At 41.0% G+C, this 15,728-nt stretch overlaps 1 protein-coding gene and 1 long non-coding RNA gene across 2 annotated transcripts in view; one reads left to right on the top strand and one right to left on the bottom strand.

Annotated features, from left to right (window-relative positions):
• Positions 1 to 15,728, bottom strand: part of veph1 (ventricular zone expressed PH domain-containing 1) — a 90,604-nt gene that overhangs the window by 44,129 nt on the left and 30,747 nt on the right. Inside the window, exons 5-6 of the mRNA XM_037775194.1 lie at positions 7,943 to 8,106; positions 6,532 to 6,741 (exon numbers count right to left, since the gene is read on the bottom strand). Coding sequence (XP_037631122.1) covers positions 6,532 to 6,741; positions 7,943 to 8,106 — 374 coding nt within the window. The remainder of the gene's footprint in view (positions 1 to 6,531; positions 6,742 to 7,942; positions 8,107 to 15,728) is intronic.
• On the top strand, positions 6,188 to 8,662 carry LOC119491307. Its single transcript, XR_005207584.1, has 2 exons — positions 6,188 to 6,310; positions 6,580 to 8,662. It is a non-coding gene; the product is annotated as an uncharacterized LOC119491307 (long non-coding RNA).

Below are 15,728 nucleotides of genomic sequence, written 5' to 3'. Positions count from 1 at the left end.
CACAGAGTAGCCGGATTTTGAATGAATGCAGCCGAATGGCAGACTTCCTGTTCGCTGTATAATGCTTGTGCCTCGGTATTAGACACCAAGGGGTGTGCAAACAGCGGTATTTGACGACCTGAACGGGCTGCACACATAGCGCGCGGTTATTGGCTGGGGGTTATACGCCCATGTGGGGCACAAAAGCTCCTTCTAGACACACATTAAGGTCACAAACACAGCAAAATTAGTAAAAAAGAGAAAATACAGGTAGAGGGCAGGGTCTCTGCAGATACAGACACTGCCACACACTTCTAGTGGGTTATAAGTGATTGAGAGTTTATTTTTGTATCAGTATACATTGTTTATTACAAAATTCTTGCATATTATAACTTTACACTGTGAGGTTTTATCCTAACCCATTTTGGATCCTAACCCGTTATTTAACAAAAACAAGACGTGTTTTAAAGTGGTATAAACTTGTCAACGCAGGAATAATTGTGATAACAGATGAACAAAGGTGACGTGATTCTTTAACAGCACTCTTGCTTTGTTTTAGGGCAGAAAAGCCAACAAAACCACCATCTGTGGACAAAAACAAAAACAGGATTCTCCATGCTTGTAAAAACTCACACTGCTTGGACTGAAAGAAAAGACCTTCCTCTCCTCCTCTGACTGAGAGACATCAACTGATTGATTGATTGATGGAGGGACAGAGAGACAGACCGAGCCAACCTGCGCTTACCGAGCTCAAGCACACCTCGTAACGAGGAGAGAAGAATGCGGTGACTGCACAGTTTGGGCATGTTTCACAAGCACTCTCCGTAGGATTGCTATTTTTATACGTGGTTGCCAAAAGTGCCAGAAAAGGTACAACTTGACTTTATACTGTAACAACATGCCAAGTAGGTATTTAGGAGTTTGGGCGCCTGGTGTGCCGGCTGCAGGTACACAGACTTCACAAGGATGTGCACACAGTTCAGCCTTTTATTGCAGTGACGATTTTACTATTTAAGGACTCACGAGAATACTTCCAAACATTACAGCATAAGAAGAACTTGCATCGTTTACAGTTTGCAAAGTGAGACATTTTTACAGTAATACTATTAAAAGTTGCCAGGTCATATGAAGCCCTCCTTAATCATCAAGCGTCACAGATCATGTTTAACTGTCTGGAAGAAGCACTTGGCCTTGATTTGATGTCCTAAACACATCACTGGTTTAACTCATGATTGAATTCTTATGTAAAATGCTGCAAAAGAGCACAATAACAGGAAGTTTAAAACAAATAACTGTTGCTTTTAATTATAACTTTTGATGTCCTCCAAAAAATGATGGCAGAGTAACAGGTATTCCTCATCGTAGAGTGCCAATCTGATATAAATTAGATCTGGAGAATTAAATCAGTTCTTTCTTCATCATGTGTGCACTAATACATAAACAGGTACACACACATAAACACATCGTCTGAGAAAGACACAACTTGGCCCATTCATTTCCATCACCCCATTATCATATTTCCAACAACACTGGGAGCCCAACTTCTCTGGCGGTAGCACATGTGCTTGTGTGCAGGAGTTATCTGTTTAAAAACTTAATTTCAATATCGAATGATTCAGCGTTTACAAAAAAAAGGAAAGAAATGAAAACACTCCATTGGTCCAGCGACAAGCCAAATTCTTTCTCAGCCAACTAACTTGTTGTTTTTTTTCTTTCTTTCATTGTTTGCTCGGTCACTTAGTTTCCCCTGATTGTCCATCAGCACACTGATCTCTCTGCTTCCTCTGGAGCTGCAGTCTGGAACACTAACAAGCCCCATGGAGACACTGCTGTGTGCACAAATGTGTGCTTTTCTTTCCCAGAGCACATTAATCACAAAAATCTCAAATTTTCTGTCTGAACAGAGTAACTGTGGAGAATATCAGCATCAAAAGTGATATTCCCCCCCGAGTACAAAAACATCTACATACTGTATGTCCTATTGTATACTTGTTACTGGTTTGTACAACTAGTGTCTCCACTGTAATATGATGTTTTACTAAAGGTTTTAAGTTAGTAAGTTATACTTTAGAGGTGCTCTATACGATGTCCAGAGCATTAATATCAAGCGGTGAAAATATTCTAAATATAGCGTACACTTAAACTGATATTGATTTTTTTAGGTGGGCCTTTCTTTTAGGTTTTTCTGCTGGCCCCGTCCACAGCAGTACATTGCTTTGGTTCCATGCGGTAACTTCCGTCTGCTTCTCCAAACTGGGGGCGTGCCGACCGTCATCTACTGTAGGTAATACACTGACTATGGACAAGTAGCTCATACAACCCCACTTCAAAACACCCAAACTATCCCTTTAACATAGAAAAAGGGGAACAATAATTAACACCAAATACAAATGATTTCAGTTTCTCAAAACTAGGATTTAGTTCAGGACTGTTGGTTGTGTTACAGTCTACTGGCTTTCTTTCTCTCAGTGTACTTTGATGCGTATATAACCCAATATAGACTAACTCTCTTCAGGAGGCAAAGGATGCCAGAAAGAGTGTTGTGCAATCCTGTTACAATCAAGTACAAATGTACCCCAGTGAGAAAGCGTGTGTGCGTGAGTGTGTGTGTGTGCGTTTGTGCGTGTGTGAGTGCATATGTGTGTGTGTGGCACAAACGCGAACCCACAGGAGGTACTCTCTCCACTGCCATCACCAGGAGGCCTCCGCACAGGCATTTCCCAGAAAAGCATGGGTTATTTTCCAAATGGTTCCAATGTGAAGAAAGACAGGACACTGAGGTCCGACCAACGGCGTGCGTGTGTGCGTGTATGTATGTGTGTCTGTCCTGAAGCTGGGTTGGCAGGTTTTTCGACAAGAAGATTGAGGAGGAAAGGTTGCCCTGGAGTAATAGAAAACTGTATTATGGTTTCCAGCTCCATGATCTGTGCGTGTGGGTGTGTGTGTGTGTGTGCGCTTATGACAGTAATGCCATATTTCCCCCTTTTGTTAATTTCCCCAAATTGTCGTTAAACTGCCTTAAATGGACCCAGAGGAACAGAGGGAGTGGGAGCCCTCAGCCTGTCCTGCTGTCACCTTCATCACCCTGCACACACACACGCACACACACACACTACAGATTGACTAATGTGTGACTTCATCCTACCTATCATTACACAGCGTTGCTTGGACGGTCATGTATTACTCACTACTATATGTGCATGACACAAGTTGATACAACTATCTCATGCACTATACTTACCGTATATGTCAGGCTCATCCCATATGTGACCTCGGCACTCCCTACACTCATACAAACCTGTTATCCGGCAACGGTTTGCATCTTCGTGACGGGTGTTTACTGTCTTGCCCGGGATGAGGACACCTTTGCCCGGGGGTGAAACCAACGTTTAAATCCAGTATTTCCACAAACTGTGGTCAGTTTTCAGAAACAGAACAACAAACATTTTCTGTTCATGTAGTCTCTTAAAGGCACAACTTTTAACAAACGCAGACTTTGGGGGAGAAAAAACTATTTCTTAGCCTTTTGATATCAGTGAAGGAAAGTGCATTTGCCAACCAGAGATGGTGACGCTTCCAATAGGCTCGGACAGTGGATGCAGCACAGGGCACAGTTTGTGGAAATACAGGATTTAAACATTGTTTTTTTGTCCCGGGCAAAGATGTTCTCACCCTGGTCAGGCAGCGAACACCCGTGCACTCACAAAAAATACCTTGGAGGATGCAAACTGCTTGCAGATAACAAGAAATAACATTTGTATTTCCTCTTGGGGTTTGCCACATATGGGGCTAATGTCAGGCAAGCTGACCCGATGTGTCTGTTGTATGGAAAATGTATAGAATATACACTATCTGCTGTATGTATCATCCTTTGTATTGCCTTAAGTCTTGTGTCCTTATAGGTTTGTAAGCATTTACTTTACAGTAAATGCTTACAAACCTACACATGTGTTGCTATGTACCACAGACAGTAGGTTTCTTAAAGCCTGGCCAACAGAAGGGTTGACTCTCTGAACCACTTTCAGATGGGAAGGAAAGATAATGTTAAGAGAAGAATTAGCAGTGTTGATTCAAACCATCGCATGAACGAGACTAAGAGTCTACAGCTACGCTAGCGGCTGTGAGGCTGTAGCATGCTAACATCCTCACAATGACAGTTTTGACATGCTAATGTTTAGCAGATGTAATGTTTACCATGTTCACCATCTTAGTTTAGCGTGTTAGCATGCAAACATCTGCTAGTTAGCGATAAACATAAAAGTACAGCTGAGGCTGATGAGAATGTAATTCGTTTTGCAGATATTTAGTCATAAACCAAAAGTATTAAACTAATGAGAACTTTGACCTGATGGTGGCGCTAGATGAGAAGTCAGAGGATCACCAAAGTTAATTCATCCTGAGGAGAACATGAATGTCTGAACTGAATGTCATGGCAATCTATCCAACAGTTGTTGAGGCGTTTCACTTAAAGCCATAATTGTCGACCTTATGGTGGCACAAAGCCAGGGGATCACCATAATTAGTAGGATACATCATCCAGGAACTCTGAACCCAATTTCATGGCAATCCATCCAATAGTTGTTGAGATATTTCAGTCTGGACCAAAGTGGTGGTTCGACCGACATTACTGTACCATCCTTAGAGCCACGCCGCTATCTTTAAATTAAGGGGGGCTCAATTCTGTATTTTTTTTCTCCTCAAAGAGAGTCAGTCAGCTGATGACACAACACTGACCTTCCACTCCCTCCCTCTCCAGCCCATCAGTCAGCAGCGATGCCACCCTGGAGTTTGCTCCAGTTGCTACGCTAATTAACCTGTAATCAGCAGTTCAAGTGTTTTTGCAGAGGCCAATCCCAGTCAGTTAATGGCTGAAACACCACTTTGTACGTCAAAAAAAGTGCCATAAGAGGCAAAGGATCAGCCAAGTCTGCAGGGCAGCCAAGGGTTTAACTCATGAGTTGGCTTAAAATGAGGCTCATGGGACAAATTTAGCCAACTCTGAAACTAATTTTGATATTGTAAGTCTTCCAAAAATGAAGAGTAATAGCAGTTGTTATAGTTTTAGTCGTGGTATTTTGAAAAATTAATACCTGCTGCATCAAATTGGTACTTATACACAATACCAGGAGGTTCTGCCACACAAGTGCAGTTCAGTTGAAGTTGTCCCTTTTTGAAGAAAACACTTTCTCCTCTGTAATACAACTGATTTTCTTTTTCTCACAACACGTATGAAAAAAGTAGGCTACCTTTCTTGCGGTTAATGTTCCCTTTAATTGTGTCATGCTTGCACCGTTAAGCTGACAGAGCTGCTCTTTAACTGTGCCTTTAAATTAGATTTTTTTTCTCTCCCCACCAGCACAACAATTTGTTGTGTTTTCTTCCTCTCTATTTGGCTGCAGAGAGACAGAGCTCTCTGAGGAGTTGGCACGTGTTTGTTTAGGACGCTCCTGAACACTGATGTAGGTGTTAGACTGAAACCTCCGGATGTGGCCGGCCTGTCGGGTGGGCGAGTGTGTGTTTTACACTTGGCAGGACAACAGAGAGCAAGTCATGTGAGAGTCCAGCCGGTTCCTCCCAACTCATTGAAATAATCACTCCTGCCTGTTTCAGTGTGTGTGAATACCCACTGCTAGCCAGTATTTTTGCAGCCTGTCTTTATTTACTTCAAACAACCGCTGCACCGACAATACAGACATTTGCTGCAGAACACTGCTTTTGTGTGACAGCTGAGAAGCTCAGAGTATAACTTATTTCAAGGACCTCCATTTGCTTCTTGTTTCCTTCAGACTACTCTTGTCTCTTCATGTTCATGTTAACTGGAGCTTGGGAATAATTGCAAATCTTTCTTTAAAGAAATAGTTGGACATTTTGGGAAATACAAATATTCACTTTCTTGCAGATAAATAGCTTAGCTTCACACAAAGACTGGAAACAGGGGGAAGCTACTAGCCTGGCTCTGTTACAAAATCCTCCTACCAGCACCTCTAAAGCTCACTAATTAACACGTAATGGCTATGTTCCAAATCGCATACTTTTCCTTTTTCCTTTTATTACATACTGCAGCTGACCTTACAAAGTATGTGCTTTTGCATGCAGTATGCACACAATTGGGAAATACTACTTCGTCATAACATTGCTCCTTGGACTTTGACCCTCTTGCTCATACAGTATATCCGCTGCGCAGAGGATTGTGAGTCAGAATAGCCAGAAAAGCATGCTGGCTTGCATACTGCAAAATGCGACCGGATGGTCCTGGTATTTTTGGCATACTGCATTTGACCTACTAAGCACTGGGACACACTAAATCATTTTCTGGAATACTAAATAGTATGTAAGTATGGGTATTTGAATCTTGTTTGTTTAATCCGTACAAAATCCAAGTGTAAAAAGGACATTATTATTGTTATTTCTTGGCTGGGATCAGTCAATTCCAGGAGTCTCCCAGAGTCTACTGAAACACATGCTTCTACTTTCTGTATCAACTACAAATCACTGCTGCAAACAAATGTAAACTTGTTAATTTGTGCGCGTTTTGAATGTGTGTGTTTGTACCTCACTGATGATACCCACGGCACCATGGATTTTGGCTACGTGACCCAGGAAAGCAGGGCATTGTTGTCCCACAATCCTCAGCGTTGGGAGAAAGCTGACCAGTGAGGAAGGGCTGGCCTGTGACACGTCCACCAGCGCGCCCAGTAGGGCCTCTGTTAGGGATTGGTCTCCTAGGTAACTGACTAGTGTGGGCACCTGAGGGCTCAACATCTGTTCGGGTGAGATGAAACAAAGATAAGGAGGGGAGAAAGCATTAGTCATTACTTTTGATTATAGCTGTAATCCTGTCACTGTTCTGGCACCACCACTCAATATCAAACAGAGGCTCGATGTGTCTTTGACAAAGCCTGGAGGTGAGAGGAGTGACCTTGGTGTGAACTGACCGATTGGTAACTAAAAATGAACAAAGGCTTGCCTGAAGGACTGTCTGGACAAACTGTTCCTCCTCATTATCAGGACAGGTCACACTGGACTGCACGAGACTGGACTGGATCAGACTAACAATGCCCACCATTTCCAGCCCTCCTGCTGCTACTTTATGAGTCACATGTTCTGAATTAATCACATTACTAATTTTGTAATCCTTTCAGTACTCCATCACTTCCAGTAAGAGAATATTAGGATGCACAAATGTTTCTGATGAATGCAACTACAATCACAACAGAAATCTTTTGTGTGTCTGTGTGGGGGGTGGAGATCAGAATAACTCCAAACAGCTGGTTTGGTTTGTGACGAGTGAGACTATCCATGTTTTACCACCATATGCTCTGTTTGCTGGTATGTGGTACTTTCCCCTCATGTCGAACATCAGCAGCTCTGCCCCGAAATATGCAGGATTAAGGGAATTCCTACTGAGAAATCTGCACTCCACATGCACTGCTCAATTTCCTCACTTCTAACTATGATCCAGTGGCTTTTTCTATATTTCGACATGAGCTCATAACAGGATATTGCGCAGTTAAACGGTAAATATTCTGATTAAGCTTGACTCATGGGCAGAAATGTTACAAAAAAAGCCACACACGTCTTTCACTGTAAGCCAAAGCCAAGCTAAATGTAAACGTATGCCATGACCACAGAGACTCTGATTTAGTTGGGACAGTGCTTTATTTTCAGATAACCCTACAGTCTGATGTATTTTAACTACCTCATTATCATTTAGTATATAATACAGCTGGAAGGCTGCTTGTTTTAGGTGTTACTAGGCTTCTTGAAACAGTTAGTCCAAGGCTGACGAAGATAGCCAACAAAAAGTTTTTAAAAATATGACGTGAACTAATTTGTATTTCGATCGCTGGTAAAGTGACAGTGGTATAAGTGGGATAATTCACTTCGGCCCATGCGGTTATAAAAAAACAACCCACAGTACACTGTGCTAGCAAAACTACAAAAACACAACTCAAACACTCACAAGTGGGTGTTGCTCGGCAACAATTTGAATGAGTCTGATCAGGTGTTGTTGCTCTGGGGACTCCAGCTGTGACATCATCGCAGTGAGGTTGCCTAGGTGAAAGTGGATGGTATCTGGTTGTCTGGGGTAGACTGAGGGTAACACTCGTAACAGCATGTGGTTACCTGCCAGAGAGAGAAAGAGACAGAGTTGCTTTCAGTAAGCCTCAGAGGCAAATACAAACTTGGTGACCACCATTTAGACACTGAAAATATAAAACAGTAGTTAGACAGAGAAAAAAGATTGGGTGACCAGTGTGAACAGTAGAAGTGGAGACATAAATTTATTGTTTTATAAAATGCCCAAAATACGAGAAATTACAGATTATTGAAGGATAGGATTAATGGGTCTGTTGTATTAGACTGCATTAGTTTTAGCAGGGTGTACCTAATAAACTGGCGACTTACTCCATCAGACTTCTTATTATCGATGTCGCTGCATTCCCAGATCTCAACAATTAACTTGGTGACTATGATTGAATTAATACCAAGAGAACTGAAGGCCAAAACTATGAAAATCACACCCATGTCGCATGAAACCTGAATTTTCCTTTAATCTGTTAGTGGTGTAGCTGTACTGTAACATCGTGCATATTTGCCACAATTATTTTCCTCAGCAAACACGCACAATCCCCCGTCAAGGTACCACATCTGTATTCAGTAAATAAAACTTTCTCCATTTGTTGTCAATGTTCCTTCAATGATGTCGATGCAGTAAAAAAAAAAATGTCAGTACTGACGCACGACTGGACATAAAGGCATTCATAAATCTGCACGGAGCCCAAGAAAACCCACGGCATTACCCAACAGCCTTTGACTCACGTATGAAACATCTTTAAATGATTCACATCACTGAACAAAGACTCTTGTTTTCAAATGGTAGGTTGACATTTCAATTTCAAGATTTAAAACAATGGCTTTTGTGTCCTACAGTGAAGCAAACGCCAGACAGGGAGAGATGTTGTAAATTTAATGTTTCACCACAGTGACATTTTGGAGCTTAATATAAAAGTTGTGTAGAATAAAGGTTTATGTCACAGATGTTGCCGGGTCTAAACCATGAACAATTTATATGTGGTGTTGATGCTTGGGGATTTATTCTAATAATCTATCAAATTTACAGGCCAGATGGGAAAACTGAGTGAAGAAAGATGGTCTGACATGGGCAAAATGACAAGAACAAGGACTGATGTTTAATGAGAAGTAATGAACGGAGGGTGGTTAATCAGATTTCATCAAAGCTAAAACATGAACAAAGCAAAAAGAAGGCTGTCCTGAACCCAAAAAAGCACAACTTCACCTGCTGCCAAGTAGCATAGAGAAGAGAAAAAAGTGTTGAGTGGTCAAAAGTCCTGCAACACATGTAACATAATGAACAACTAACATTATATAAGATCATATTCAAGAGGAATCAGAAGCAGATTATGGTAGAATAAGTGGGTTTATTGCTGTTATTAATCAAATTTTACCCAAAATGCAAAATTGCATTATTTTATTACCCAAAAAAGCACACCTGCTGAAAATCAAGCTACATGTCCTGGTTGCGGCAACGCTATTCATATTATTATAATCATTTATTACAATTTATTGTTTTCTTTTCATTCTGAGGCTGATGGGAATGTCAATAGTTTTACAGGTATTATAAAACAAAAATAATGGACAAATGAAAAGTTTGACCTGACATGAAAAGCTAAGGGATAAGGGAGTTATTACAATTCACACTGACGGGAACATTAATGTCTTGACAATCCATCCATTAGTTGTTAAGACATTTAACTAAAAACTACAAATGTGAACCTCATGGTGGCGCTAGAAGAAAAGTTAGAGCATCATCAAAATCATTAGGATTCATCGTCCGGGAACCAGGAATGTTTGAACAAAATTTCACGGCAATCTATCCAATACTTGTTGAAATATTTCAGTCTGGACTAAAAGTGGTGAACCGACTGACATTGCCATCCCAAGAGCAGTACCGCTTTAAGTAGTAACACGCAGGAACAGCAGAAGTGCCTCTGGATTGACGTCTTGAGGTGAAATTACAGTATTTATCATATTTATTTATCGTGAACATCTGGTCCATAATATTTCAAACAGCTAAACTTTTGTCATATTTGATAAAAAAAAAAACTTGTAGCAGGAACCTAAATATATGGTTTTACAGAACAGGTGAGTAGGCGATAAATCACTTTAAAACAGGCTTTATCCTGCTGTAATCAAAAGAGAGGACTGGCTGTTCTGTTCTGTGAGGAAGCAGAGGAGGGAAGAAAAGTGCACATAAGCATTTCAAAAATGGTCGCTGGCTCTTTGTGTCTTCCGTGTAATCATAGATTACACCGTAACATAACAGACTGTACAGCCATCACTAGACTTACGACACAAATCATCATAAAAAGAGACAGATGCAGTACATGTACAGAGAAAGAAAGAGCTGGAAATAACCATAAAACTGAGGTTGTAGCACTTACAGATCTGTTCAGAGGAATGTTAAAAGGCAGGAGGAGACGAAAGTCTGCACAGAAACTCGCTGAGGAGGATTTATAGAGCGTACCTGTTAGAGCCCACTCAGTGACATCTTAACACACGTTTAAATATACTTATTGACCAATATTTTATTTTATTTTAAAGGGACTATTTGTAACTTTCAGAAATGCTTGTTAACAGCGACAACTGCGGCCGTGAAATCAATGAAAGTCAGCGTCGTGCTCGCGCTTGCTCGCTCTAAATATACCTGAACGAGCATCACTCAAAACAGTGAGGCGACACACGTCAGCTAAAAGCACAATATCACTCTATATTTCAGCTGCTTGGCAGCAATGTTAGCTGACCAGACGAAGGTCTCTCCATGAACATGATTTAGATCTGATCCTAGTGTTGGCTTTTCCTGCCTGAGTGCAGGTTGAGGCAGCGGGGCTCTGCAGCGTGTCTCCCTGCTCTCTCCGCCCGCAGCCGGAGAGAGCAGAGGAGACACCGGCACCCGGTCGGTAACGAGAAGACAACGTAAATCTCTGTAGAGCTCCGTCACTTCACAAGACACGGGAAAGCTCTGTTGGTCTGGAGGAGCTGCAGCAGTTATTTCTGCACAAACGTCCCCTGTGCATTCACTAGGTATTCTCAGAGCTAAACTAACTCTTCTGCAGTGTGGAGTGAGCGCGCGTTCACGTCTAGAGGTGGAGAGAGCTGTTTGAGAACGTGCGCTGTGTGAGTGAAGGCGAGCAGGCAGAGGAGGAGGGTACAGCGGCTACACGCAAACGCGCATATGCGAGCGCGCATGTGTGCCGACCCGCTACATTTATACGCTTACAAAGTTACAAACAGTCCCTTTAAGAAACCACCTTATTTGACTCACACTATATCTGCCTACAGAATCCTCTGTATGTGTGTGTGCGTACAGTATCTGACCTTCATACCTTCATTCCAGCATACACCCAACCAAACATCATGAATTACAAATCACCATAAAATATCCTGTGATGACCTTTGGTTCTTTAGCACACAAAGGCGACATTTTTGAAAGGCCCCTCAGACATTTTCCCAGAAAACTGAAAACTGATCTGACAAACTAGAGAAGCAAATAGAAAGCCATCATGTCCTCTCCTGCGTCTTCACTTTCTGAAAACATTTTACGTGAGAAATAGGCATTACGGTAAAAGAATATCGATTCATACTTGATCAGCGCTGCCTAGTTTGACCGTTTGATTGGAGTTTGCGAGTGATTGACAGCTGCCTCCGTTGAATGAACAGCCAATAGGAACAATTCTCTCTCTCAAATGACCTGTGATTGGCCAAAATCTCCCGTCACGTTACTGAAAACAGAGCCATGAGGAGGTGCAGAAGTCTAGTTTTCTCTCAGAACACTTGAATTACGATATGCTGAAAGGTTATTATGGAATTTTTGCCCAATGCTGCCAAAAACCTTCTGCCTACTGACGCTTTAATAATGCAAACAAACAAACATATTTAGTTAGTTGTCTTTTCTGGCAAGGTAAAAGCACTAAAATATGTCTGTGGGGGCAGCTATGGAGCAATTAGTTGTAATCTATCAATTATTTTCAAGTCAGCAAATTGTGATGTCTTGTTTTGTCTGACCACCTGTAAACAAAACTAAAAGTCTACAGCCATGATAGCGGCACTGTAAGGGTGTGCTTTGAACTAAATGTCTAACATCAGCATGCAAACATGCTCACAATGACTGAGTGCTAATGATGTTAAGCAGATTCATCATATGGGAACCATACATTTTTGGCAATCCACGTAGTAGTTGAGATATTCCAGGCTGGACCAGCATTACAATTAAAGCCATGGCGCTAGCGTGACTAAAATCCCACTACTCTTTCATGTTTACTATCATGAAACAGTAAGACAATCATTAACTAAATTAATCAACTATTGTTGCAGCTCTATTTCGGACAGACAGGAACATTCCATTAATAGCCCTCAATGCACATAACTTGGCAAAAGACACTGAACTCTTATGCAAGGGAGGCTATTGTACAGGACAAAAATGCAGAGATCAGCACAAATGATATCCAGAGGGATGTATTTGGGTAGTTTTACAGCTCAAACGTGTTTCCTGTAGCTTCCAACACTCTTTTTGTGTGTTTATGTATGTCCCGAAAGTCGTATATCACTCAGCTCGAATAACCTCAGGTGGGAGAGGGCGGGATAAACTGTCAGGTCAAAAAAGAGACAGGAATCAAACGTCTCCCAGAATACCCATTATCTTTGGGATTCTGTGCATTTTTGTTGCATGAGCGAATCCACCACCCCACCCCCGCTATAACACAGTAAAAATAATTTAAAATATTCAGCACCAGATGCAACATGACTGCCCAGCTCTCTGGAAGGGATCCAGTTAGCAGAAGACATGGAAGGATTTTCATCACGTGTGCATGGCTCAAAATGTTTCCTGAATAAAAATGTTTTATATCTAAATCATAAAGTGAAAACCATAACATCAGGCCCAGATGTACGTCACTCCATAGACACATAGTCTGTCATGCAAAGTTTAACCTCAGTGGCCATCCTCCCCTTTCACCTAGATAACCTCACCCGTGCAGACGTGCTGTCTGTGTGCAAAAGTCACACTGTTCAGTCCATTCTGACTTGTACTTTCTCTGCGTCCTTGGCTTAAGTTGGCTTAATTCCCACCTCAGGTGGTAGTCACAAAGCAAAACGTGGAAACATTTACACCACACACATACTGTGCATGCATATACCCACATGGGTTCGTTGTATCTTTTTCAATTTCTATCTTTAAGCATATAATATCTGTCTATCTCTTTATATGACAAGGCATTATACCCTTCTTTGCTTTATACCTTCAATCCAGGTATGGGCCCCTATCCACACAGACCATGCACATACTGGCAGGGACAACTAACAACAGACACTTACACTATGTTTAACTTTTATTTAATAACTACATTAAAATATTCCATCCAAAAATGTTTTTATTCCCAATTCACTTAACCATTTGTTCAGCATAAATGCAGCTTTAAGTCTAGTTTGTCATTTCCCTCCAAACACATAATGTCTAAAGTCAGTTTATTGTCTGATTTTTTAAAAGTCATGCAGCGTCAAACTATGGCAGCGATTATAAAAGGTTGTTTTTCCTTGGGTGACACAAGGTTTTCACAAACTTTTTTGCCAAAATAACAGCATTGTCCCTATGTGATCTACAGTCTTCAATGTGGTGTCAATTTAAAGTTTAGAGTCTGTGCTTTCATCGGGTTTTTAATGCTTGTTTCTGTGTTTTGAGTTATGAGCCACATCTGTCCACACGTCTTGCTTTCTATTCAATGTTTTCACAACTTTTAAAATTTGCACCCTATAAGATGACGAATGGCTGAATAGCGTGGTTCACAGTCCGTCCAGGAAATGAATCTTATTGTTGACAGCGGGGACAAGAGGGTAAAAAAAACATGTTGGAAGAAGAGTAACTTTATGGATGAAACACAGGCTGAAGTTTCAAATCTGTTGTACCTATAACCACACCCAGCAGTGATGTCACAGTGTACTGACACACCCTGGAGTGCACTTCTACATCACAAAGTCTTCACAACCAACAACATACATTGAGGAGATACATTTTTCCGTTCCCGGTGGTGATGCTTGTTTTTTGGCCTGGTCAGAGACTCTTGGCAGTAGATATTCATGATGACTACTGCTCACTTTATATGTTCCTAAATAAATCGAAGGGAAAATGAAAAGATTTTTTTTACTGAGAAGGACCAGACAGCAGCAGTCTAGACAAGAATAATGTCAAATGCACACCTAGTAGACAATAGCGGTGTACATCTATCTGGATAGATTTATATTGATTCAATGATTAACAATCCAATATCTTTGATGCAAAGTGAAAATATCGATACATAATCATCTTTAAGATATACCTTTATGTTGAAATTTCCACTTTATATTTATTCTTTTTATTAAAAAGAATAGATTGTTTTTCATTTAAAATGTCCAGAAGAGCTCAGTAAAAATTGTCAAATCATATTTTAGTTGCTTTTTGTAAGTTTATGAATTGAAAATGTAAGAGTATTAAGTGGACTTATGATATCGTCTCATATCGATCGCAGGCTCCTGAATTGAATCGAACTTGTATCGTGGCAGACTTTGTGATATCAGCAAATATCGTATCGTTAAAAAAAAAAAATCGGTATAATATCGTATTGTGATGAAACTTGTGATTTACACCCCTTGTCGACAAATGCATAGGAAAATGAAATCATGCAAAAGAAAGTGTTAACTTCCACACTTTCTTTAAAAAAAAAAAATGTAAAAGCTTTAACAAACTGGCAACAGGTTCAACCAATATCGTGTCCCATCAAATGGTAATATAGAGCTAAATGAAGCAGCTTTTGCTACTTCACACAACATCCCCTCTCTCTGTGCAGCTGTCTGAATGAAAAGGCTGTTCCACGCAGATAACAACAAGTGAACAAGTGTTTCAGTAGGTATTTGAGAGAGAGAAAACGGACACAATGAAAGAGAGAGACACAGGCAGACAGAAAGATGGAGGGAGGGGGAGAGGGGGCAAATCCTAAAATCTCATGAGGAAGTCATTATTTCCATCCCCTTGAAAACACACGCATGCACTCCAGAATACATACTGGCACACACTCGCACCATACAAATGCACATAGAGTACATATGCACAAAAAAGCGCATACACACATGGTGAGGCTGACAAATAAATAAATAAATAAACAGAGCGAAGCAGGAGAACAATAAACCCATTTAGAAACCCCCGATGTCTGGGTTCCATTCAAAATTCCCTCAGCGCACACACACACGTGCGCGCACACACGTACACCACGTCTCTGCATGGGGCAAAAATCAGGAAAGTTTGTGTTCTCTGCTTCCTCCCCCTTCCATTACCTCTTTCCCCTCTCTCTTTCTCTCTGTGAGTCGCAGGGCTGCAGTTATATCTGATTACGACATACAGGCTACCTCCAACGACGCATTACTCACCGCCTCGCTGGTAGGCTGGAGCGCTGCTTTTACATTTCTATACTTGAGAGAGAGCCAAATGTTTTCACAAGGATGGAAATTTAGAGAGATTTTCGAACATTTGCTAATTTCCTCAAAGGGTATTCCCGACGTGTTTGACAGTATCATTTTGTGTAATAACAGGGTTTAAGGTTAAACAAAGTCAGAGTATGGATCAAAGACTATTTGGAGTAAGAGCTTGGTTTGTATAAGGATTAGTTTTTGTGTTGGATCATATTTTTGTAGGGGATACT

Source organism: Sebastes umbrosus, chromosome 7, assembly GCF_015220745.1.
Source record: "Sebastes umbrosus isolate fSebUmb1 chromosome 7, fSebUmb1.pri, whole genome shotgun sequence".
NCBI classification, from domain to species: Eukaryota; Metazoa; Chordata; class Actinopteri; order Perciformes; family Sebastidae; genus Sebastes; species Sebastes umbrosus.
The sequence above is the reverse complement of the archived record's forward strand: the minus strand, read 5'-3'. Positions and strand labels throughout refer to the sequence as shown.